The following is a 27,966-nucleotide window of genomic DNA, read 5'->3' as shown; positions in this document are numbered from 1 at the left end:
TTGTGCATGCTTGTAACTTGATGTAACATTGCAAGAGACTTATAGAAATGTGAATGATATGACATATGACATAATCGACATATTAAAAAGGGATATACCATATGTCCTCTCTTATGAATATTTGTCCCCTTTTTTTTCAAGAAAACCGGATGTCCTCCGAGGACGCCCAAATGTCCTATATTCTCGCAATGGCGATGACATAGAGACAACTAAAAATGGTAATATTGGCAGAAAAGACACGTGAACTGGCTTTCTATACGAATGACACGCCAACGTAAATTAGACGTGGAAACCGGTATTTAGTCACACGCCCGATAAATGACCTTCGTTTCTTTGTCAACCCACGATCGATCACCATTTTCCATAAAAATCCCCCGTTATTTGTTAATATCACTAGCACAAAGTGTCTACTTTCTCGGATCTCAAAATATGGTATCCCTATTTACTAGATAACATGGATCTGTTATTGCCACTATACAGTATACCCTGTAAATCCGTTGAAAATAAGTGTATCTATAATATTTCCACCATGGCGTTGGGTATAAACCAGTTAAGTGGCAGTTTCAGGTACCAAATTGTGCTTTCATACCTATCCCAATGGGTGAAAATATGTCAATTACACCTATCCTTACTGAGATACATTCCGGCGGTGTGATGGGATCTGTTTACTTAACACCTTATAGGGATTGTTTGGGTGGTACACGAAAGCGCAACCGACGACACCCCCGGGAAACCAAAAGATGAAATATTCATTCTGATTGATCTGCATATGATCAAATGAACATAATAGGAGAAAGGTTTTTTGAGGAGGTCTAATCTCCAGCATATGTATATCCCTAATATATACAGCTGCTTTCAGTGTCATCTTTCTTCAGAGAAGAACCAGTACCACAAACATTATTACTTCCGTTCGTATATTTCGGTCATCAGCATTTAAAGATGGTGTATCGTAATCATGATAAGAATATCGGTCTGGTGTGAATGACCATTGTAGTCGAAAAACTCCATGAAAACCACAAACAACAACAACAATAATGGTGTTTTGTACGTAATACGTATACATGGTAAGGTCGGTTGAAATCGAGTCTTTTGAAATAAGATTTTGAATGTTTCAGGTCGTCTTAAATTTCAAGTCAGGCATAAAATTACAGTAGTGAGTCCTAAGATTGCAGTAACAAGTGCTAGAGATTGATATATTTACTCCTATATTTATACTTTCATGTATAAAAAGAAAGTCGCAATTACTGCAATCAGGGATGTCTAGAACTGAGTGTGAAAAGATTAGTACAAACTTAAACGTAAAAAAAACAATAGGCAAATATGCATTTAGTCATTTTGAACTCAAAGCTATTTGAAAATGCGTATTTGCAAATCGCGCTGCAGCTGCAGGAATCCAAGTTCTTCATATGGTTTGCAAAGAAAAAGAAAAAGATTATGTGAAAATGGTAACAATTCCATGGTGTTGTATGTATACAGGAAAGTTTTCTCTTCATATAAAAATAGTCGAGATGAAAAATATCATGCCGATCGCAATCACGAGAGTTGAAGCATCTGCTGCAACGACATCTGTATAAAATGAAATCAGACCCGATGAATATTGCCCTGAATATGTGCTTGGTAAATCGTAAACAGGTTATAGTTCAATATTTTGGACATTTATCTCGTATAAACGTTTTACAATGCACATAATTAGGCTATTTACACAAGTACAGGTCATAAATAGCAGGGCCGTAACTACCGCACCACAGTCCTCCCAATTGGGAGCGAGCTCGAAGGGGGGCAAAATTATTTCGCAAATCACCTTGAATTACCGAGTATTTTGTGGGAAATTTCCTATAACTTCGATATTTTCTTCGTGCCTCGCGCGATTAAACGTCATTGATTTTCTGCTTTTAAATATGGATGGGTACCCTCTACGCCCCATCGAAAAAATCGCATATTTTATATAACAAAAATAGGCATTTCAGCGTCGGCCATTTCCACTTCACGACACACCAAGACTTTTGAAGTTTCGGCCAACGTGCGAATTCGCGAAGTGTTACCAAATAAAACATTGGTCAAAAATGACCGCCGTATGTTGGCCGAAACCATCAATATATATATATATATATTGCCAATTGTATATTGACGCGGAATAGTTTTGCGCTTGCTATCTGAAATCACACCTCCCTCAGCTTTACCAGTACATCTGATCAGGTGAGAGAGGAGGAAAAATGAATAGCAATACATGCAATTACCAATAATATAGTCAAAATTCAGTTCTGAATATGACATTTTTTCGCTCCTCGCGCGACTACTGACACAATTCCCTATAACAGGAGAACGTACTTTTCTGGCAGTGGGAAAAATGTCCGGGTCCCAAGATCACCGTTTTGAGGGGACCTGGCGAAGTAATGTTGCCCGTCCTGATGAATGGCAAGCGCAGTGATGTGATCGCGACACGTCGCAATAATGCCATAGGCGATGAATATTAAGACATCCATATCAACAGAGTGTGTCAAAACCACATCATGTTTGACGTAGCAAATAATGGTAATTGTTAATGAAAGTAAATTTACCCGAGGAAGATTTTTCCTTGACCAAAATAATTCTTCCTTTCACGTTTAGCAATGGAGACTCTGCTGCGGTTCGCGTTAGAAATGCGACGGAGTTATCATCGTAGACATCGTCATCATCAATATTGTTGCTTTCTGAACGATCAGTAAAGGACCTGAAAGCACATCGATACTTACTGCTTCGCGATATTCATGTAGGCTTGCACACTAGACATAAAGGCGATAGGCCTTGACTGTATGATACTAGGAATCAACAGCAGGAACGATGTCACATCTGCCTTCATTGGGATCAATCCAAAAGGTATGATGGTCAATATCTATGCATATTCACCTCTTTTTACGATTGGAGGAAGCGCATCCTTGAAAACATCTGGAAGTCGTGTTGGTAGCGTCGCATATCATCACTTTACACTAAAATGTGAAATCATTTATTACATCAGTTTTTAGAGAAAGCCATTGGTACGTAGCCGGCATAAAAATTCTGTTATGGAAGTATGGTATGAGTTAGGGATGGTGTGAACGCGAGGTTCACGTTCGCGTTCTGTGTGTGAACCTCGGAAATTTAGAGGTTCGCGTTCACAACAGAACCTTGGTAGGTTCTGCACTGTGAACCTTTTTGGTAAATTGTAATTCGGACTTCACTATAAGATCTTTGGTTAAAATATATTGCATTTCATCTGCGGGTCACTCTATGCATGGCGCTCATGGCAGCATAAAAAATCAACACTAAACGAGCATGCACCTTGACAACATTAAAAGTTTTACTTGCTTTTTTGTTGCAAAAAATTTCTCGAAATATCCAGCTCTCCGTTTGTGAATATTTAGCGACTCTTTGCTGTGAGCTTGACCCGCAATCACACAACATCACGAGCGATATACGTAGTCAGCGAATGATGCTTATTCAACTAATCAATGACATTGATATCGTTTTCTGATGTTAACAATCGAGCGGGCGTACGGGGTCAATCTTGACTTCATATCCTTACTCTATCATTAAAACCAAATCCGTGCTGGCTACTGCTATATAACTTGTTGTTTATGGTATCGGTAGCGAGTATAGAAACCCGTGTTACACTCTGCTCAATATCAATGTAGCAATACTCAGACTCCGAACACATTGTCCGGTCTGTCAAAGACCGTTAAGGCGTAAGCTTATATTCCCTGGTAAGTCCTCGTCGAAATTGTTGGCAAAGCGACGGAATGTATTGATTTTATGAGATTATTATATGCCTTCAAACCGCGGTTGATACATTTAGCGACGTTTAAAACGCCAATATGCACTTCATCAATGTGACATTATGTGACCCGAGTCTTCGCTAAGTATGTATATTAATATAGGCCATCACTTCATTGAAAGATAAGGTTGGAATTAGCAATATGACGTCACGAGGTTCACGTTCGTGTTCACACAGAACCTTTCAAAAAGGTTCGCGTTCACACGAACCCGAACCTTTCAGAGGTTCACACCATCCCTAGTATGAGTTTGTAAACGAGAAGACGTCGCCCTATCCAAATTCCATAATCTGAACAATGTTTTCTTTGAGGCAACTAACCTGGAGCAATATGTCCGTAACTGTAGAGGATGTTAGTGCATTGGTAAAGTCAAAAGCTTGCATACTCAATCTTTCCTCCATCGGATTGTCAGTTGGTATTCTTGATAGAGTAGAATCCAACAGGCATCTAATGAAATTCAATTCCGTTTTACACATTACATGTCAGTCTACTGTTGTAGCAATTACATGTGAACGCCGTAGCGATGTATATCACAGTAGCAACTGTTGTCACTCGCCTAGAATGTCAAAATATCAACCACATTCTAATGAAGAACAACTATAGGAAACTCATTTCTATGTCATATCACGATGCTGAAAATCGTCTTTAATACGGCCCGTAACTATATATAGGCTATATTTCAAGTATTAGTTTAATTGCAAATACAACTGGAGAAAATATCGTATTATTATAAGTAACCTGCCTGTTTTTGTCGTGATATTGACGTAGTGAAATATTCTGATATGCTAATGCTCAACGCAAGATTATGTTGAATGTTACATCTAAGCTACATTCCAGTCAGGGTTGTAATCAAGTCACAAGTCAATATCACTTTTATAGTTTTAACTCGAGTCAAGTCGAGTCATTTTCAATTCACCACCGAGTCAAGTCCGAGTCCAAGTCAGCAAGCAGAGGGTCAAGTCCGAGTCATGGTATTTTGACTCTAGTGGTTCCCAACGTGGGCGATATCGCCCCCCAGGGGGCGATTTGGCGGTCTAGGGGGGCGAAAATGACGAAGGGGGCGACAGGGGGGCGAAAATGGACAAAGGGGGCGACGGGGGGCGAAAATAGTGAAGGGGGCGATGACGCGTCTAAACGGCTGACCTTTATTTTTTTTTTTAGGCAACCCACGGAAATTTAGTTGCAAAAGTGTGTCAAATTGGACATCGAGCCGAAAATTTGACCTTTTTTTTTTTTTTTAGTCAACCCGATGGTGATTACAGTTTGTATGCGGTACACAAAATTTGGGGAGCGATGTTCGGTGTTGACCTTGAAAAGGGGGCGATGGGTCGAAAAAGGTTGGGAACCACTGGTCTAGACCGAGCCACAAGTCATTGTGTTGACTGCACATGTTCCAGTTAAACTCTTGTTAAACCTACTTTTTATAACTCTGTTCGGTGATATCGAATGGCTCGCATTTATACTATACTAATCCCTCATTCCTATCAGTTTCTGGTCGCAATTTCAAGTACCATTATAGATAGACGAAATCCCAATAGTGTGGTTACTTTACTATTCTTCGAAATTACAATGAAATGTCGGTCTTGGCCGTCTGGGTCTCGAGTCATGTGACTTGGTTCGAGTCATGCGCAATGACCCGAGTCAAGTCGAGCCATCAGAAAATCGTGACCCGAGTCGGACTCGAGTCGAGTCATGACTCGAGTCATTACAACCCCGATTCCAGCTATACCCAGTCCTGAAAATCTATCAAAAGAGGCATGTAATTTTTTGTAGCAGTGTTGTTACTTACCCCTCCTTCAAAAAAGTGTACGTGAGCTGGGTATGCTCTGTGGGTGATGTGACTGCTACACATTGTTCGGTGAAGAAGACAAATCCAGCCTGTCCGATTGCACCAATCGCAAAGTATATCATATCTGCCGTGCTCACAGTCATAGGGTATTCAGATGGCGCAATGACTGACTGAATGAAAATATGAATAAATAAAATCAAGACTTGTACGATTTTGAGCTGGTTTAGATATTTTTGAAACCTACGATGAACGCCGTTGTCCGCGGATTTTTGACGAGTTTAACCGCGCGGACAGCAACTATAGGCTCAGCTAATTTTCACTCACGCTATTGCATGCAGCCCTATTGAGCAGTAAGTAGACTGCAAACGTGAACTTACCGAGAAGGCAGATGTTCTGTAGAATTCAAAGTAGAATACGAATTGTCCGAATCCCTCCAGGTAGATTTCGACCGGGAAAGACTCGTTATCGAACGGAACTTGCGGGATGAACGAAACAGACAGTTCCTCCGCGATAGACAGGCTGCATTGCACCGGTATGCGACGATACTCTCCTCGCATAATAACTGATGAGGAATTGGTACTGGTAGAATACCACACCCACAAATTCCCGGTGTATTGCACTTGAACAGGGTTCACCTATGATAAACAGCAATTGTCGTGATTTAGGGAAATTCCTAACCTGGATCTCCAGCTAAATCGAGGATAAGTATCATTTGATCTGCGTTGGCATGACCTGTAAATGCTCACCGCTGGTTACAATTAGCCAATCCCGCCTCAAGTATCCTATAGCTTCTGGTTAGATTTGAATTTAATTTATTTGAATTTGGACTTGAACATGGACTTTAAATATTTCCAATTTTAGTCCCACTTTCATATAACTTTCTGTCGCCACGGAATTGTATTTGAATTTCAAATCTGGAACAGGGTTAAGAAAATAAATTCGGTCATGTCTGGTTAGTCTTGATCGGTTTTCAATGGAGGAGCCCTACCGCTATGAATGTTCATTGTTCATTCATTGTGCATGTTCATTGTTCATGTTCATGTTCATGTTCAGTTCATGATATGGCCTAATCATCTAGCGTTGATGGTTTGAAACTGCGTTTGCTCTGCATTGGTTGCAATGGGGCGTTTCTCGATAGCGCATACGTGAAAACAAAGTTAGCATATTCTAGTCATCATTAGAGATTGTCCGAAAACAAAGTTTTATGAAAGGTTATTCGTGCACACGAACACATGATATCATGTTATTTCATGATGCTCATTAAAACAAGTCAATATTTACCTCACCCTATCTAACCGCGAAGCCGAATCGTAAAGTATTTTCAAGAAAGAGTCGCATCAGTAAATGTAGCTATCACAGGAGCGAATTACTATAACACATAAAAATTTATAAGAATGATAGAGTAGTTCAAAGCCACGTAAATTAAGTCAGAGCTTGATAACTTCATTTTGTAGCCTCTCCAAATAATCAGCGTTACGTGTACCCCGAGTTAATTAGAACCGCTGTGGCTGTATCATAGAGACAACATTTCGCATTACAGATGACGTACTTGGTAAGTCATTCCGCACGTATTCGCTTCCCAATTTAACAAGTAATGATTGCCTTCCCGTGTAGACTGGCATTGCTCTTGCGCAATGTGATCTGGAGTGTCCCCTGCGAACACAGTGTGATTTGACGCGCATTCGTCCATAGATATCCGCATCCCTTGCCCATCACAGCTGATATTCATTTCAGCTGAAAATCAAAATGATATTCACGCGATTATATTGAAATGCAAACCTATTTCGTTGATCGTAATTAAAAGATTTGAATGAACGTTCCGGTGTATTACGAGAGGCGTTAAGCTTTTTTACGTTTCTGGTGGAGTCGTAAGGAATAAGGACGGGCAAAATAAAAAAAGAATCGGGCTTTCACCACCAAGCCCGAATCAAGAGGGTCAGGCCTACGCAGAGGTGGTCAGTAACGAAGTACTTCTACTTTTTCGAAGTACTCAAGTAGTTTTCGTCTACTTCTGGTACTTACTCATGTAGATCTGAATTTCACTACTTCTACTTCTACTTCATAATTTTTTGTGATCTACTTACTTACTTTTCGCTATTTTCAGTTTGTCAAGTAGAAGTAGTTTAATCCTTCAATCAGGAAGATAGCTTGAGTAATTTCGGGGCTGTTTTCACGGAGTATCGACATTTCATTTTCATAAAAGTTGAGTTAAGCCTAGAATTTTGGTCGCGCTTCGCGCACAGTGAATGCGGAGTATCCAGTATGATTTCACGAAAGTCTCGTTGAGTATAATTTAGGTGGCGGGTTGGCGTGGTTCCGTTCACACCGCATTGTCACCCTTCGCCATATCAAATATTTCATCGCTGTATATATGGCTTATCATAATGTTTGAAACTGATGTTTCGCAATCTAGCATTTACTTATCATAGCGTAATCTAGCTGTCCATGGCGTGTCCTAAGCTGGAACAGTGGACTCTGACTTTTCTTTAGTTTTAGAGCTGTTTCAGCATACCAACCTTCGAAACTTTCTGGACTAAAGACATTGAATACATGTTCCGTTTTTAAATTTAGATTTCACTTGCAATTCCCAGTACAATATATTTTGATTTCTAATTAAGATCAGTTCTTTTTTCTGGATAAAACATACATGTTGAAGTATAAAAGCAAGTGCAGTAATGCCTTCAATTTCCAGAAATAAAGCTTGCAGCAAACAATACGTTCATATTGCCAAATTTATTCCACTGGAAGCTTTTCGACTTGCTCTCTTCAGCAGTGAACGCCATTAAATGAGGTTAACCAAGTTCAAAATATAGAAAGAATTTTGTCGTTGTGACATAATAATGACAAGTAGGCTACACAGAGTCGCGAACGGCAGTAATCAGTAGGGAAATTTAGAGGTTCACGTTCACAACAGAACCTTGGTAGGTTCGGTACTGTGAAGCTTTTTCATATATTACAATTTTCACTTCATTATGACATCTTCCGTTCAAATTTATTGCATTTCAACTGCGGGCTACTCTATTCATGGCGCTGGCAGTATAAAAACTACAGTAAACGAGCATGCACTTTGACAATCTCAAAAGTTTTACTTGCTTTGTTACAAAAGTTTGCTCGAAATATCCAGCTTAATTACCGTTTGTGACTTTCTGATGTGAGCTTGACCCGCAATCACACAACATCACGAGCGAAATGCGTAGTCAGCAATGATGCTTACTCGAACAATCAATGAGATTGATATCGTTTTTTGATGTAAAAAATCTAGCAGATGTTCAGGGTAAATCTTGACTTTATAGGTTCACTGTATCATTAAAACCAAATCCGTACGATTGAGGTGTTGGCTTCTGCTGTATAACTTGTTAATGGAGTAAAATCGGTAGCAAGTATAGAAACCCGTTTTACACTCTGCCTAAACAGTGGTTCCCAACCTTTTTCGACCCATCGCCCCCTTTTCAAGGTCAACACCGATCATCGCCCCCCAAATTTTGTGTACCGAAAATTCGGCATACAAATTGCAATCACCGGCGGGTTGACTAAAAAAAAAATGGTCAAATTTTCGGCTCGAAGTCTGATTTGACACACTTTTTCACACTTTTGTAACTAAATTTTGCGTGGGTTGACTAAAAAAAAAAAAAAGTCAGCCGTTTAGACGCGTCATCGCCCCCTTCGCTATTTTCGCCCCCCGTCGCCCCCTTTGTCCATTTTCGCCCCCCTGTCGCCCCCTTCGTCATTTTCGCCCCCCTAGACCGCCAAATCGCCCCCTGGGGGGCGATATCGCCCACGTTGGGAACCACTGGCCTAATATCAATGTAGCAATACTGAGACGCCGAATACATTGTCCGGTCTGGGCTAGACAGTTAAGGCGTAAGCTTTTATTCCCTGGTAAGTCGTCGTCGAAATTGCTGGCTAAGCGACGGAAAATATTGATTTTATGGGATTATTATATTCTTTGATTGCCTCAGTTGATACATTTAGCGACGTTTAAAACGCCAATATGTACCTCAGCATTGTGGCATTATGTGGCCCGAGTCGTCGCTAGGTATCGTGTACACTGTACGTACAAGTGTACATTGATATAGGCTATCACTTCACTGAAAGATAGGATTGGAATTAGCAATAAGACGTCACGTAACGTCATGAGGTTCACGTTCGCGTTCACACAGAACCTTTCAAAAAGGTTCGCGTTCACACGAATTTGAACGTTTCTGTGGTTCACACCATCCCTAGTAATCAGCGCACGGTTACGGTACAGCACACACAAAAATCAGCTGTAAAACTATAGATAACTAACCTACGGAGGTTAGTTATCTCTAGTAAAATAGCCGAATGACAAAACAACACTAATGGAACATTCCCAGCGTGTATAGATGTTCTTTCTGGCGACACAATAAAGCATTTTTACGGTCCACCATATTTTTTATTAACGTTTAGTAATCGCACAATGTGTTTACACCGTATCCAACACACCATCTCCGTATTGCACTTCGACTAAACTACAGGCCTTATATTATGGGGGAGTGCGCAATACCATGATATTTTCTAAAACGTGCTGTTTGAGTAAACAGATGATTAGTATCGCATTTCCATATCAATACTATCATTTTCATCCCATGATGTGGAGTGTGGACGAATGCTTATCCTTATGATATCGAAAATTGGATACCTGCTGGTATGCATCAATATGAATCAGGCTCGTCACCTTTCGCATAGCTCAATTTGCACCTTTTTACAATCCATGTGAACGAATTAGGATCGTTTTCACAACTACTTACTTACTTGAGTACTTTTAAAGTCAGTCAATTCTACTTCTACTTCAAGTAGTTGTAGGTTGCTCATGGAAGAAGTACTTCTACTTGTACTTGAGTAGATTTTTTCGTCACTACTTCTACTTCTACTTGAGTAGCTTTCTTGACTACTTTGACCACCTCTGGGCCTACGTCAAAATACTGGTGTTTTTCACTGCTGAGTACAGTGATGTAATAGCTTGTGTGTGATTGCCTGAGCCTACCGTTTGTTTTTGTATCTTTGTGCGGGCGCTCGACTGGCGCATCGGAAATCGAACTCTCGCAATCGAAACCCCTCCTATACGCTGTGCAAAAAGATCAAAGACGCGCGATGTGTTTATTCCTGTTGATCTGATTCAATTCTATCTGATTCTATATTAGGAAGACAAGATTGGTTTCGAAATGACTGATTCGTATCACCTGTCCCGGGCGGAGAATGAAAACGGAGACCATTCCTCATTAGTCATAACTAGGGAAAGATTTTGTTGCAGTCAAATCCGTGGGAAGTTGCACTTATTTTCACAAAAGTTGCATTTCTGGACAAGTTCCTTGAAATTATTAGGGTATGAGATACTTGAATCGATCCGGTTCCAAGACACTGTAGCTAAACTCAGTTTTGGCGACTTCAACAAAATAAATAGCCTGGAAAAGTGAAACCAGTGAAAATAGAATTTTTGGCGATCTAGCATGAATGTAAGTCAAATCAGAAAGGACCACAAAGTTAAACGATCCGGTGAAATAATTGAGCGATCTATTTACATATAATGCCAAATATTTCCATAAAAAGTTGGCTGCATGAAAAATCGAAAAAACTTGCAAAAGGTTGCAAAAAGTTTCATGAAAAAAATGGAGGAAATTTGCAAAACGTTGCAATATAAGACTCCTCGAAACAGCTTTAAACACCATACTACATAACTTCTGAGCATTTAGGAAGCTGTGTGAAGCTGTAAAAAAAAGTTGCAAAAGCTGCAAAAACTTGCCCTAGTCATTACGCGCAGCAACGTGATGTAAATTATAATCGTGTCATGAGTATCGAAGTAGAATATATAGGATCGCGCAGAGCTCGTAGCTCAAATGTGCAAGTATAAGAGCGCAGATTCGTACATATTTCATTAGTTCATTCGGGTTACCGGTTATTTTACGAAAAGCAATTAGATCAATTGACGAATGTTTAACTCCAGTGTACATCTTAATGATATTAGAAGTAAATATGCGTGTTTGGATATAGACGTCAAGCGGACATCTACCTGTCATTCTGATGTGTCGCAATTTGCCGATGTTACGAAGCGATGCGAGAAGTTATGTAGCAAACCAACGAATGCATGAATAATGAATATTAAACTTCGTATGTGTTAACTTCCACTAGCCTATGATTCACGGGCATCGATCAAATGACGAAAGAGCGGGTTTGCGTGAAAGAGTGTCTCGCACTGCCTAAATCAGTGGTTCTTAACCTTGCCTCCAGCGCCCCCCAGGGGTCGCTGGCGATTTTGAAAGGGGGCGGAAACGCTCAGGGGGCGATATGGGGGGCGCTGGGCTCAGGGGGGCGGTATGGGGGGGCGCTGGAGAAAAATGGCTTCACAGTAGATGATGTGGTGGTAGGACATATCCTTAATGAGTATTCAGAGAAAATGAACACCGAAAACTTCGTTATATATAGCCTACAAAAGACATATAGGTTTAATTGTACATGGGCGCCTAAATGACTGGCACCGAATATTCCTGTGTTGGCAATCTGAACCCCAGAAGACGAATTCCATCCGGCAGGGAAAAATTATATGCCAGTGAAGAAATACCAATTTGAAATCGTGTTCGTCTTTTAGTTTAGTACGATTGGGCGACAGAGATATCTAAAACTAGATATTCTTGTTGGGCGATATCCCTGTTGGGCGATATCCCTGTTGGGCGATTCTATATTATTTGATATAGCAGACAGGAGGTCACGAAATAACATCATGCAACGAAGTCATACCAACGGGTTCGCCCGCCCGAATATGTTCAGTTGTTAGTTACGGGCCCTACACTTTCCAAGACACCTAACAATGTTCGCTCTACATTTTGATGAGTCTGCGTACACTCAATAAACTCACTGCGCAGATCCTTGGACAACAGTGCGTAATGACTAAAAAAGGGTCAAAACTTCGGATTAGTTGTACGCAACGTAGATTTTCTGTGCACAGATACCATGTCAGCACTGCGCACGTGAGCAGCTTAGAAGGAACATTGCACCTCACTCAGCTCTACCGGTAAATCTGGTAACGTGAGCAGAGAGGACAAGAAATTAATAGCAATATATATACAATTCATGATCTTATTGACCGATTTTATCATGAATTATCGAAAGTTTTCGCACTTCGCACTGGCTCGCTAAACAGTACAGCTGATCTCGTGGCAAATCGAACAACATGATGGGGGCGGTCGGTTTATCGCCCTATGGCAGTGGTTCTCAACCGCCGGTCCGCGGACCGGTGCCGGTCCGCGACAACATTCCTGCTGGTCCGCCAGGTATATTACAATTTTATACCTTAAGTTGAAGATGCAATGGTGAAGGCTTGTCCATTGACAAAATAATAAAAAACGTCAAATTTTAAACTGATTCAGAACTTCGTGAGGTAACATTAGGGCTGAAAACATGTTCGAGTTGACTTAAAGTTCAAGACGTGGTGTCATTTGACGACATGCGAGCGACAAGTACAGAGCAGTTCACGTGATCATTCGTTTTCGATTCATTCATTTTGTGCAGGACGGTAACTGAGGCAGCCCAAACCGCCCAATTGGAGAGGGGCCGAGCTTGAGAAGAGCCCAAAATTATTTTGCAAATGAACATAAATCATAGCGTATTTTTTGTATCTTTTCCCAACATTTTCCATTTTCTTTTCGCACTTGACCCGATTCATTGTCACTAAATGTCTTGCTTATTAGATGCCCTTCTCTGAAAAATACGCATGATTTATAGAAATAGGCATTTGGGCGTCAGCCATTACCACGCCACTACGTACCAACACATAACCAAGTTAGGTTAACATGGGACTCCGAAAGGTGTGCCGAAAATTCGGCAGCGATAAAACTGATTCAGTCATGAATGATCGAAAGTTTTCGCTATTGGCGCCTTTTGGGCCCAAGACAAACGTTTTTGGGGTGGCCCGAAAAAGTACTTTTTCGGCACGGATTGCCTGTATAGTTGCTGTGAGGTATTTTCTTCCGGCGCGCATTGTGGCCTATTCGTAGTTGACAGAGTAGCCTATGCGTTCGGTCGCAGTGGATATAATGAGCAAGGTAGCACGACAAGGTGCTTGGCTCGACTCCGAAACGCTTCTTCTCTCGATATTGTCAAAGAGAAGAATACTATTCGAGTTGGCGTGGTCAGTTAAACCCACGGCCTTCGTCGCGACAGTGAACGACTCTCGGCGGTAGCACGTTTAACTGGACAAGGCAATTTTACCTCGACTCAGCAGACTGACTACCAGAAAATCACATGGACGTCATCATGATCATAATTAATTACGATCAAAAACCTCTAAATGTAACTCTCTAGCACCATATAATTGCAAAAAATGGTTGCATACTTTACATTTTGGCTCCATTTCAATTTTGAAAGTTCACCGGTCCGTCAGACATTTTTTGAAATTTTACCGGTCCGCGAGGTGAAAAAGGTTGAGAACCACTGCCCTATGGGAGCCCAAGACCCAAGTTTTTTTCGGGGGGCCTGATGAAGTGACGTTTCGTTCCTGCCAACGGGTATAAGCCCGAAGATGTATAATTATTATTGAGGGGTCCTACCTTTTCAATCACACATCACTCAGCTCGACCGGTAAATTTGTTTACGTGAGCAAAGAGAGGATAAAATTTGATATCAATATACATGCAATTCCCGATCATATTTACCAATTCAATCATTAATTATTGAAATTTTTCGCGCTTGGCGCGTCTAGGCGGGAATATCTGGCTCAGTAAATGGACACCCAATGTAGATGACTAGTATCAGCAAATAGTGGATAGCCGAAAGGGGGTCTGGGGGCGAAGCCCCCTGGAAGTTTTTTTTATCACCCGATGGGGGGGCTAAGACCAACGTTTTTTGGGGGGCTGACGAAGTGCTGTTACGGCCCTGGTAACGAATTAATTGTACCTACGGGCACTCCCGAATATGTTTAATTATTATTTACGTGCCCTCCATCTTCCCATACAACAGCTCAATCAGCGCTACTGGTAAATCTGATTACGTGGGCTGAGAGGATAAAAAGTTTATAGCGACTTGTATATGTAATTACCACCTATTCATTCATGCATTATAGAAAATTTTGTTACCTAGGGCGACCATGCCACACAAACTTTGCTGACCATCGAAATCACGCTACGGGGTTCTTGGGGGCGAAGCCCTCGGAAGTTTGGTTTATCACGCTATGGGTGCGCAAGGCAATCATTTTTAAGGGGGATGACGAAGTGCTGTTACGGCCCTCCCTCTTACTCATTGTCTTTATTACATTCCTTACAATATGCGGTTGGGGGGCGCTGTAACACGATAATTTTTGAAAGGGGGCGCTGGAGGAAAAAAGGTTAAGAACCACTGGCCTAAATTGACATCACGCAACACGTTCATCATTCTAATCACTCCATTAAGTTTCAAACCATCGCACACTTCTAGACAACGGATGGCATCGGCATGTGTGACTTCGTTTGAAACGCCGCGTGATAGTACTTTAGTGGCGTCAACGTATATTCTGTTAACGATAGCCTCATGTGTATTGAATTTGCAGCAGCGCACAGCCGCGTGAAACGCGAGGTAAACCTGCCGGAGGTCAATGACCGACGAATCTCCACTAGTTGTTAGCTCACTACATCGCTTTGTTACATCAGATTTTCAATGTAGATTGCTCATTGCTCAGCTCATGTTGATATCGACCCTGGAAATGTCTTCAGCATTTTCTAATCACCTATATCTGCACTAATTCAGTGGACCACTATATCATATTTTGGGTTTAACGGCAGCACATGAAGCGATGGCGCATACAGGAATATATAACAAAATAATGCATGCACTGAACGCACTCATTCAGGACACCGGTATTTAGAAGTAGCCTAAGAGTACTGCTATTTTATTTCAATAATAATATGGCAACTTCAAATATGTACCGTTTATGTGAGCACAAAGAAATTGGTGCTAATTCTACGCAACTTGCAAATAATTTGATATCTTTTCGAATACCTTCTCGATCGGGATTTTTGATAGAACTCACAATGATGTGGGCTGATCACCGATTCACAGAAATGTCATTTCCGCTAACCTGGATGGTTTTGTAACTACTGCATGTTTCAGATGTTGTGACACGTCCAATTGGGGTTTCATGACTTCCACGCTGGTGGCAAAGTGTCGAAATTATAGTTCTAGTAAATTGTTGGGAAAGGTCCGTATAATTTCAGTACAGGAGAAATGGTCTCTAACTACACTCGCAATGAATCATTCATTATATTCAGATGTGAGTATTCTCGAACCGTCGTACCCAGCCGTAGTATTATCCCGCATGCTACTTAGTACTTACGCAGACACGTTTCTCCGTCCAAATCCAACCTCCAGCAAGGCAAAGCGCAAGTGCAGGTGCGGTCGTACCCATCGAAGCCGCAAATATCGCTACACCCGCCGTTACCAATCTCGCAAGGACCTGCCGCAGCTGCCAACATGAATCACATTCATATTAAGGTCAATCATGAGATGCCACGGCCGGCGGTCTTTTTTGTTCTGATTGTAACACTGTTTACTAAATGTATATTGAAAATTATGGGGCACGAACTATGCTAAATTGGTCAGATTAAGCTTCGCGTAATCCGTTATTGAAGCAAGAAGCATATAATCGCATCTATAATTCTGCCGGCCCGCTCCGCCTTAGCTTCACCGTAGAAGGGGCGTTTGTGCAGTACGTTTTGTGAATGGGCGTACAAAACCATATTTTCTACACCAGTGGTCGGCAAAACCGTGGTCCGCGAAAAGTTATGTACTGAATTCAACCAATTAGTGCAATGCTACGCACGTTAGTGAAATATATATATCATACTCTTTTGTATAGTAACGGACCCCTTTAGACAAATTGATAATTCTGCGGATCTCTTCCTAAATTTTGCCTGAATCTTAATTGATATACTATAATCCAGTGGTCGGGAACCTATGGCTCGCGAGCCATATATGGCTCTTTTGGGCATAAGATATGGCTCTTTGCGAAATTTTTATTTTTGTGCTAAATCTATCAATATTGCAGCAACTTTTTAATAAATCTTCAGCGCTACCAGTATAATTATTCTTGTGGCAGTATAAACATGCTTTGAGAGGTTAATACAGTGGCGTATTCAGGGTTAGGGGCTCGGATCCCCTTTTCAAATTCCTCAAGCTTAAGTTGTTGTCGCGCCGGCGACCAATATCACTTCGAAATTCGATTAACCCGTCACGAAATCTTGGATTGCACGATATACGTTGATTGATCAGACAAATTAGGCGACATGGCGGTAGCGGCGCCTTTATCACAATGCAGTTTTCAGATACACCTTGTCTTCCTGATCTACTGCGAGAAATGAACTGCCGTGGAAGTGACATTCACAAATACAAATTACAAACAATGCCATAGCTATTCACGCTCTTGATTGATACCGTAGCTTTGTAGTTGCAGTTCAAATGCAGGCGTGTGGCGCAACGTTATGATGCCGCCGAATACTTCGAGAATTGAGAAGTCGAATCGGAATCAGTGCGACAATTACATTCGATTATTATCAATTAAAATAAATTCTAAGAGATTTAGGGTGAATTGCGGCCATGCCTCACCTATGCCTTACCTCTCCTTTCACGGTTTATTTTGGAACGATAAATAGACAAGTTGCGTGATACATGTTTGGCTCCACCTACGTATGTCATCACGGGTCCCCGCATTTAAGAATAGCATCAAGACGAACCTTCGATCTCGTATAACTGACGAATGTCTCAAATATTGTATGAAGCTTAACCTCAACAATTATCAACCAGACCAGCCATCAGGAATATCATGCACCACCAAAACGCAATAACTGTAAAAGAGCGTGTAACAAGTACATTCATACTTTTACTTTTGTCCACGTCTGTTGGAAATCTAAATGTTAATTGTCTTAAGCTTCGAAAAGTATCATGCCTCTCATTGCAATACAATTAAAATATATACCTTTCAAAAGATCTATCTAACTCCAGTTTCGCATAGCGGCCTACTCATTACTCCAAGGCAACCAGTATAATTAGTACGAGTTTTTACAAGAAAATACGATGCAAACGACTAATCTCATGTAGTGATTTCGAATTTGCGCTACCATGACGTCACAATCTTTCAATTGTGACGTAGCATTTGATTGACATGTATGACTCTTTGGGAGTTCAAATGGAAAATATAGGGTCAATATGGCTCTTCGGACGAAAAAGGTTCCCGACCACTGCTATAATCTCTTTAATCGAAACATGTGTATTGCCGGCAGTTGGAGAGGGTCTTGTTGCCATTTGGATCATCATTTAAAACAAAAATCAAAAACAAAAACAATTCAAAACATGGTTCTTGCCAAAAACTTGTTTTAAAATGTTTTTTTGTTTGTTACTAGACCATTATGTCACTGTGGATTGACATTGCTATGCATGGCCTGGCCACATAAGAATTACAATTGAATATATAGGGTCGATTTGGCTCCTTTGACGAGATGGGTTCCCGACCACACTTAAACGGACCAAAACGATATATTTGCCAGGATTATTGCAACATTTTGACGGCTGGCCGTCATCATCAGATCATCCAATATGTTTCAGTGATATATAGCTAATTACTTAAACCGACGACGATTTCGAGGGTTCCGGCCATTCGTATCGTATACGTCGACTATATCTAGTGCAAGTCGTTCGAAAAGTCATACTACAATATTTTCCGGACTGATTTACACAATTATGACATTATCATAAACTTTGGAAAAAATAACCATTTTTTTTGAAATAGCATTTGTTCAAAACACATATTTTAAACAAAGTCTTTTTAAACGCCACTTGTTTTAAATGCAACCCTAATTGAGTGATTAAGCTCTATAATTTATGAATAAGTGGTTCTCAAACTGGGGGGGGGGGGGGGCGTGAAAGCATCCTTGGGGAGGCGCGATGCCGCCGGAGAGAAATTATGTTTCTTGAACTCGGACTGAGTTTAATTTGTGCTGAAACTTCCACGTTTCTACAATGGAAATAATACTAATTATATTTTTATTTCAAATGTCATAATTGCGTTGTGCTATCTATACACACTGATGCTATAGGTTTTGACTGATACCGAACCGTGCAGTAATCAGAATCTGTCCCTGAATGGAGTGAACTGGTGAATGCATGTGACCGTGGCATTTCGTTTTTTAATTTAGTGCGTGGTCAGGTACGTTTGAGCTCAGGTCAAGGGGGTGATAGAAGGGATTATAGGCACCAAAATCGCTATAATATCTACGTGCTAAGTTCTGCCACTGCACATGATGAATTTTAACAAAATATTCAAGTATTCAAATATTGCTCTGTATATAGTCCGAATTCCATATTTGAGAAGTATTTCAACAGTTATATTACCTACCATACCACCAAACAATGTGTTTGGATTGCAAACTTTCTGGTTGCTCTGTGCAATATTTTTTGATACGACGGTAAGGGGCGCGCACTATCATTATGTCGAAAAAAGTTTGAGAACCACTGTCCTAGATGATAGTGGAAAAACAAGCTGAAGGCTCACATTAAATAACGACGATGTAGTACTGCAATTAATTGTCAATGTTCAACATTTGTGTATTTGAATACCGGCCCGCAAAAGAATAGGTATTTTCAAACCGGCACAACCCATTTTTTGGACGACTAAAGAATGACCCGACGATATCTCCACATTACCTGACACCGTGACCGTGAAACAGACCTGTCTTCCGTTCGAGCTGAAAAAAAAGTTCCGTATTTGGCGCGATACACGGTGTATGCTAGCGTGACATGCGCGGATCCCACCCTTCAGAATCTGCTGCGTAATAACAAACGTCGTATGTTCCGATTTGATCAGAGGTGGGGTGCCAGATGAGGTGAGTTGAGTACAAGTCTTCGCCGGCATTCGTAATTGGTTCTGTCCACATTCCAAGCGGCCCCAGTATGATGAATTGCGTTATCCTAACCAATTAAATATTGTTGCAGTTACGGTGGTAAGTATTGTATTGTAATAATGGGCACAACACAGTGGAGCTTATCGCCTTTTTAGGCCTTGTGCTCCACGACACGAATTTCATAACGTTCAGAGGTCTTTGCTTTGTTATTGTAATCTTGGGAACGTCCTTCAATCTCTCTCGCTGTCATTCTTCATTCTCTCTCGCCCCCATGCGTCCCCATCGTGGTCATTGCTGCCGACTCGTAGCACGGCTCACTTTCATTCTGGGCTTTTCAATGCACTACCGTAGAGGAGCCAAGAGAAACCTCCGACACATAGAAGTTGATCAGAACCGGGATTCGAACCAGCGTCCATTGGTGTCGTAACTGCAGTGTTTAACCAACTGCGCCACTCGCTTCCCCTACGGTGGTAAGTGTTGGATGACTGATGACAGTATGATAATTTCGAGGAAACTAATTTCCGATACAGCATCACACTGACGGTCGCGTAATTTATTTCAAGCTTTTGGGTGAGGGTTGTCCGCCATTTTATTGACAAATGTATACACCATATTACCTATCTACAGCCACTGTTCCCTAGTACATATCGACATTAAGGCTGAGGAAAAATTTAGTAGGCATTCTTTGGTCATTAGTGTACGCTTGCAATAGGAGATTCTGCTGATATACAACGCACTACATTCTATATTCTTACGTTGTTATATTGGAGCTGGGGTAAGCGTATAGAGTTCGATTGAACGTGCCGTTGATGAAAATTGAGATATCCTCATTTTCCACAATCGAGAAGGACGGATACGTCGGCAGGACGTTGCAGCTTCTGCTCTCGACGACTGTAATATGATATGATGCATAAAACCGGTACAACAATATTTTCTATAATCATGCTTCTTATGCTCTGCGGAAAGGGTTATTATTTATTAACAGATCATACTCGGATCAAGTTATATCAGGGGTGTGCAGCGCGGTTCAAATGCGGTGTTCAGATAATATTTATGCCGATTTTCCTTGATTTGCAACCCGCAAAATGGGTTTTTATTTTAACAAAGCTCAAGCGAGTCAGGAGAATGGCCAAAAATATGATTTAAAATCACAAAATTCAGGTTGCCATACCGAGAGTTTAAATTTTGGTACAGGTATACTGAAGTCGAGTATACAGCATAAATATCATTTATCGTTACACCAGGCGTTCACACAAACTGACCTTCTAATATAAACTGTAGAGGTATCTGACTAAGGTATTGAGACGTCGACACGTTCCTGGAACCGGCGAGTACGATGTTAGACGTTGCGTGATCTTCCAAAATAATTGGCACGATTACCAATACTGCTCCGCCGCCGCCGTCATAGTGAACGGTACATGTTGTCTGAATGCAGAATCGAATTATGATTTGGCATTAATAAATGTGGCCACATCGCTTTGTCATACGCGTATATGCTACTAATATACCTATACATATATACGTTACTATAAAGTTTTTAAAAAATGGCATCTAATTATATCGGCAGCAAACTATATGGTATTCAGGAATATTGAAAACGATTATAACCACTATGTTAAAAAGATTCTTTGACTCGAACAACGAGATTATTATCACACAAAAATATAAGAAAGACAAACTCATATGCTTGCAGACCTGATTCAATGTGAAATGCGGGTATCCATCGTCAAGTACGCCGTTACATACACTTCCACACTCATCTGGGTCGGTATCATTCCTGGCGTAACGGCATGTGACTCTGTCATTATCTTCGTCCTGGTACGTGATGACTGTATCCTCAGGACAGCCTTGTATCAACCTGGGTATGGTAAGAAAGGGCCGATCGGTCGGCGATGGGCATGGACGGTTTCTAGTAGTATTCTACTTTTCCAGGGTAAGTATAGACGTGAAGAGGTATACGGCACATATAATGGTATCGTAAAACATTCGAGACTTCTGAGCTCATTTTACTGGAATATTCATAAGCATATTACCTAATCATAGTAGCAGCTGTGGAGGTTGGCGGTCGGTTTGCAATGCCGGTATCAGATCTAGGAGCCACATCAATACTACCGGCAGTGAGTGCCCAATTCACTGCATTAGATACAGTTCCGCTGATCCACGAGTTCCCGGTGAAGCTGAATCATGTGATAGATTACAACAGCATTTCCAATAGGGATGGTATGAGCGTGAGGTTTGCGTTTGCGTTCTGTGTGTGAACCTCTGAAATTTAGAGGTTCGCCTTCACATACGAACCTTGGTATAGTTTCTGCAGTGTGAAACTTTTTTATTTATTACAATATATCACGTCATTATGACATCTTTTGTTGAAATTCTTTGCATTTCAACTCCAGACTACTCTTTGCATGACGCTGATAGCATAAAAATAAATTAAACACTAAACGGGCCTTACCAACAAAATTTTTACTTGCTTTGAAACAAAAGTTTGCTCGCAATATTCAGCTTTCCGATTTTGAATATTTAGTGACTCTCTGCTGTGAGCTTGGCCCGCAATCACACAACATCAAGAACGAAATTACATGTTAGTAGTCGGCGAAGTGCGCGTATAGAGGACTCTATCACACGATATCACAAACTCGGCAGCAGGGGTTAATAGCTCAGGCATCACTAAGAGATTATCAGTTGTAAATGTACTGTTACGATTAGGACAGGATTCGATGAGAAAGGAACGCTGATAATCGTACCTTGAACAGTAGTCCCATATCTAGGGTTGCATTTAAAACTAAAATCAATGTAAAACAATCATGTTTAAAACAAGGCCCTTGTTTAAAACATGTATTTTTATTGTTGTTGTTTTTTGCCATTACGAATATTAAATTGTGACGTCACAATGGATTTACTTTGACCATTGAAAATATGGGACGACTATGTCTCTTTCGACGAAAAGAGCTTCCGACCACTGTCATAAACGGATCAAAAATATATTTAACCCGGACTACACCAGCATTTTTACTGCCTGCGGTAACAATCATCAGAACACCCATTCCGTACCAATAATATATATCTACACTACATGCTAAACCTGTTGAACCGACGACTAATTCGAGAGTTCCAGCCACCCCACATCGTATACGTCGACTATTATGGATGCAAATCGCCCGTAGGCTCATGCTACACGGTATTTGAACGTATTTACACAATTATGGCATAGTTAGACAACGTTTGAAAAAACGCACAATTTTTTTTTTAAAAGGCTTTTTTTAAAACACGGTTTAAATTATAACATGTTTTACACAAAGTTTTTTAAAACATCGCTTGCTTTAAGCGCAACCCTACCGATATCGGGGGTAAGCTTTACTAACCTGCCCGACCCTAAATTTTCACCTAGTTATGAAACATAAATCTACCACATTACTACAATTACGACAGAATATAGGTACACAAAATGAACTGCGCATCAACAACAATGTTAAATGAACAAAAAAATCATTTATAGATAATTTTGACAAACACAAAATAATTATAATGACTGATAACGATATGTCATTCCTAAAAGTATTGTTGCCTAATATAATACCGGGATGATAACCATAACCGAGATATACGCGGTATCCGCACTCGGGTACCGTTATACCATTCCCTACTGATATCACTTATTATACTTTATAAAAATATCAGGTATTTATAGTATTTGGTAGTGAAATATCACCGTATATAATCAGAACTGAAAGGTTTATAATCCTTTGCATGGTTGGGGACACGCCATCCTACCTGATTTGAAAGATACCGGTGGCATTGATGCCGACAACAAAACTGTTGTGGCCGGACGCCCAATTTAAGGAACTGTCGTACGCTGTGCATATCATATCGTTCGCTTCATTAGTGATATCAACACCCAGCACATTGTGATAGGCCCATGCGCCACTGGAGTATCCCGAAGTCATGCTCTGAATCATTGTCTCGTTGCAAGGCGGCGTATTGTAGTCTCGGCGCCAGCTTAATCGATAGCTTATCTGAATCTGAAGAATGCAAACAACTAGCAAATCTGGATGCTATGCATCACAATCGAAGAGATTTGAAATAAATCATAGGCACGGATATACAGGGATGGTGTGAACGTGAGGTCCACGATCGCGTTCTACAGTGTGTGATCCTTAGAAATATAGAGGTTCACGTTCACAAACGAACCTTGGTAGGTTCTGCACTGTGAACCTTTTTCATACAGTACAATTTTTCACGTCATTATAACATCTTTGGTTGAAATTCTTTGCATTTCAACTGCGGGCCTCACTCTATACATGGCGCTGGCAGCATAATATAGTTAACAGCAAGCGAGCATGCACCTTGACAATCACAATAATTTTACTTGCTTCGTTACAAAAGTTTGTTCGAAATATCGAGCTTTCCGTTTGTGAATATTTATGACTCTCTGCTGCGAGCTTGAAACGCAATCACACAACATCAAAAGCGAAATACCCTCCATGTATAGCTATTCAGCGAATGATGCTTATTCGATCAATCAATTTAATTGATTTAAAGAATACATCGCTGCCTAATGCAACATATATAGCAGGCGCACGGGGTCCATCTCAATTTGATGTGTTTATTGTATCATAAAAAGTAAATCCGTGCGACTGGGGTGATGGCTACTGTATAACTTGTTAATGGGATCATATCGGTAGCAAGTATAGAAACCCGTTTTACACTATGCTCAATATCAATGTGGCAATAGTCAGACTCCGAATACATTGTCCGGTCTAGCCTAGATCGTTAAGGCGTGAGGTTATATTATGGTTACCGCACGTCCTCTTTTTTGACGTTTTTGAAAGTGTCCTCGGAGGACGCCCAAATGTCCTCTTTTTTGAAATTGTGTCCTCTTTTTTGAGAATTTTGCTTGAATATGGGGGAAAAGTCGGGGAAAATTTACCGTTTTTTCCGGATTTTATTCCAGAATTGTAAGTCGGAAAATTTTGAAAAAGTGTTCTCTTTTCACATTTCCAAAATATGGTAACCCTAGTTTATATTCCCTTGCAAGTTCTCGACGAAATTGTTGGCAAATTGACGGAATTAATTTCATGGGATTATTACATCATTTGGTTGCTCCAACTGCTACATTTGGCGACGTTTAGGAAGTCAGCATTGTGGCATAACGTGGCCCGAGTCGTCTCTTGGCGTCGTGTACCTTAATTTATCACTTCACTGAAATGTAGGTTGGAATTAGCAATATAACGTCACGTGTGGTCATAGGTTCACGTTCGCGTTCACACAGAACATTTCAAAAAGGTTCGCGTTCATACGAACCTGAACCTTACAGAGGCTCACACCATCCGTGCACGGATAATAGTCGCTTACACCTGACCATGAGAGGCGTTATCAATTTTCAATACAGATTACGTGGTGCAATATATTATAAACTATTGGCTGTATTGGTCGATATATCGCAAGCGACAGCGATGGAGATTGTCATATTTGTTAGTAACATTTAGCTGTGTGTAGCCACGAGGAAGAACTCTCTCAGTTCTAAAAGCATTTTTAAAAGTAATTGTTGCTACTCGATTACCCTCAAACAATACTCGACCCAATAGCTCAGTAAAGTTGCGAACGATTTGTCCTATACGCAAGCCTTAAATCCACAATACCGAATGAACAGACACTCGGGTATATCATCAACGTATGATTCCTTCCCAATAACCTTGAAATGAATGCCATCTTCGTAACGCTAATGTCTCGGCGTGCGACACCTTTGCATGAGTATTTGGAAAGCGACTATGAATGTCCTTCAACACAATATTTGGGATCTCCGTGTTTCGAAAGGCTTTTCATTATAACCTTATACATTTATAAGTTGATTCCAAGTTATGAAATATTGTCATTTCGTTCATACCGTAACCTACATATCGCTTCTTGAGCCGTTCCAAATATTAGTATCACCGATTATATATAATATAAGGCCACTGTTTACTTCAAATAAATCAGTTTCACCTACCTGGTGCATACCGTCCACTTGATATAAACTTTTCCAAGAAAACGTGCCACCCCGAAAATGGGTTCCATAAGCTCCCACACAGAATATTAAAATCAATACAGAGTTACGAAATAATCCGGGCATATTCTGGTTTTGGGCGACGTGGTTATTATCCGGTACTCCTGCTTGACCACTTGATCACATTACCTCATCGCTATACCGAACACAAGTCCGGTCACAGGTTTCGTGACTGTTAAGTGGAAAAAGTTTGAAATCTCTCGCGATTCGGACGAGAAAGGAAAAATTATACTTTGTATACACGACTTTGTAGGTGCGACTTTCGACGAAATCACCGCATACGCCTAGCGGATAGTTCCGAGAAAAATAAACGCTATAGCGCCCCACCATTTTGTTCTCTGCATAGCACCATCAACGCATTATACGATATCTCCCACTAACATTTGCTCTTGCATCTCACTTTTCGGCGCTTTGGAAATGCCAAGGACTTCGGCACACAATATAATTATAGGCCCGTATAGACGACCTACTAATTTGTAGACCTATCTGTTACAGTTACAAGCTACTAACTACTTGGTACATGATAATTATTTCATGGATGAGAGATTTTAGACATTACAGGATACCGAAAAAGCTCCCTAAGCCCCAAATTGGATTGGCATCAATTTAACAAATTCTTATCTGGATTATTTTACGAGCATCGCGGTGCGTGTGTAGAATACATCAGAACAATACACTTCTAGTAGCTCGTTAATCGCTAATCCTTAAGTACGCGGGGACTATAGGGCCTACCTATGGTATGTAGACCGGACATTACTCATGTGATCATTAAGGTTGGGTATTCTAAGGTCTCATCTCCTTGATTTGTGTTTATGCTTCCCACATCAAACAAAACTTTCTCGCGTCGTGGTGTAGATTAAGTTAATACTTGAATGTATATTATATATGGGTGAATGTTTAGGTTATTTTAGGGTTTCCATGTTTGAGAATGCAAAACCCCGTTTACATAATTACATATTACCGTTAGCTCCCTCGCGTGGCACTCGAAATGGCATATTTTGAGAAGCCGAATGCCGAGTTTGGCATTGCGACGAAACTATGCCGTCTGAGAAGCACAGAAGCAAGTGCGCACGAGAGTGAGAGTGTGAATACTTAATTGGTCGCGCAACAATGGCCAATACGCTTGCTGTTTCCGCTGCTCTTCACCTGCTCCCATTATTCCGTCACAATACCAAACTCCGTTACAAAGCAACATTCGAGGCTGATTTTTGGGGGTTCCAGGACCATGAGAAAAATAAAATTTATATTTTCGTAATCAGTACCGCGGTAGCTTTCGATTGATACCCGTTTAATCAAATTTTATACTCCGCAAGCCGGTCAAAAATTACCGTCAAATTGCCTATGACCAGATAGAAAGTGTGATGTACTTCGATCTCACTGAGCCGTGAGATTTGCTCGTGGCCACAGGCCACACCATGTAGGACACTATGGTCATACAATGGTGTGGACACAAGCAAATCTCACGGTTAACTGCGAGTAAGTTACGTCACTATTTCCATATGACCAAAAGGCAATTTAGGGCACTGTTTAGACCGGCTTGCCGATCACGAAATTTGATAAAGTTGGTACCCTTCAGGATTACCACGACCTCGCCCTCCGCCACCTCATTTTGTTGCTTGCGTCTTATATTCTCTGCATCACTTTTCATTCAGTGTGTGTGCAATGTGCAATTGTGCATGCCTCTTCTCTACTTCGCCTAGGCTAGGGTGGGTGTCTACTCCAATTTGTTTCGACAGCTTCCTATCTCTTCATTGTATCGCAGTCTTGTGATGTTTTGAAATGATGAAAATATTATTAAAAACTGACACCAGATATTGCTCAGTCCTCTTATCAGAGATGAGCGGATTTGAAATTTCTATGTCCTAATCCAGTCGAAATCCGAAGCTGCTCCGACTACTCGGGACCTATCATCTGGAATGCATTACCACCACATATCCGTGAATTGCCTTATAATAGATTCAAAAAAGCCCTACTTGATCACCTCTTGTCGTTACACTAACACTGTTGCCCTACCTCGCCCAGACATTGCTTCATTGATCATTTGCCACCATTCTTTAATTTTTTTTCTATTTTCCTTTAACTAAACATTTCTTTACAGCCAGACTGTTCAGAGTCAAGTGTACCTGTTTGATGCTGGTGTGATCAGACTAGATGACCTTCACGGTCTTATCGATCATTCCTATCTAATACCGAATACTGTGCACGCATATTTTCTTTACCACCATCACTGCCGTTTGTTATGTATTTTGGTTCGATGAAAATAAAGACTCTCTCTCTCTCTGCAAATCCTAATCCTAGTCCAGAAATTTTGTATACGGTATTCCAATCCTAATCCGATTCAAACTTAGAGCTTTCCACTTGGAAATCCTACATCTGATGCCTATAATGCTGTAAAAGGAGTGCGAAAGTACATGAAGTAACTTTGGTAGGACGAAAAACTTCGCCGCCATTCGCCACAGTCAGTGGTGG

The 27,966-nt window shown here is 40.8% G+C and overlaps 1 protein-coding gene across 1 annotated transcript; it reads right to left on the bottom strand.

Annotated features, from left to right (window-relative positions):
* Nucleotides 1–886: 886 nt before the first annotated feature.
* On the bottom strand, nt 887–26,032 carry LOC145452851 (uncharacterized). The gene is made up of 16 exons (XM_080330987.1): nt 25,441–26,032; nt 23,226–23,473; nt 21,488–21,631; nt 21,150–21,312; nt 20,717–20,879; nt 20,210–20,345; nt 19,366–19,521; nt 19,258–19,298; nt 15,896–16,024; nt 7,127–7,311; nt 5,955–6,212; nt 5,578–5,747; nt 4,109–4,235; nt 2,887–2,966; nt 2,559–2,710; nt 887–1,566 (listed from the first exon to the last, which is right to left on the bottom strand). Exons 1-16 carry the CDS (start codon nt 25,561–25,563, stop codon nt 1,490–1,492), a joined length of 2,352 nt encoding a protein of 783 aa, XP_080187113.1. The 5' UTR covers nt 25,564–26,032; the 3' UTR covers nt 887–1,489.
* Nucleotides 26,033–27,966: the final 1,934 nt, after the last annotated feature.

Source organism: Botryllus schlosseri, chromosome 12, assembly GCF_051294905.1.
Source record: "Botryllus schlosseri isolate E-star chromosome 12, Bs_hap1, whole genome shotgun sequence".
Taxonomy (NCBI): Eukaryota; Metazoa; Chordata; class Ascidiacea; order Stolidobranchia; family Styelidae; genus Botryllus; species Botryllus schlosseri.
Note: the sequence above shows the minus strand (reverse complement) of the source record. Positions and strands in the feature narration are given on the sequence as shown.

What these genes read in the sequence shown, in the direction of transcription:
- LOC145452851 (XM_080330987.1), bottom strand. Translation starts at nt 25,563, where the DNA reads ATGCCCGGATTATTTCGTAACTCTGTATTGATTTTAATATTCTGTGTG. An exon ending in TTACGGACATATTGCTCCAG is followed by an intron (nt 2,967 to 4,108) that starts GTTAGTTGCCTC and finishes TTCACATTTTAG; the next exon opens with TGTAAAGTGATGATATGCGA. An exon ending in TCCTCCAATCGTAAAAAGAG is followed by an intron (nt 2,711 to 2,886) that starts GTGAATATGCAT and finishes ATGTGCTTTCAG; the next exon opens with GTCCTTTACTGATCGTTCAG.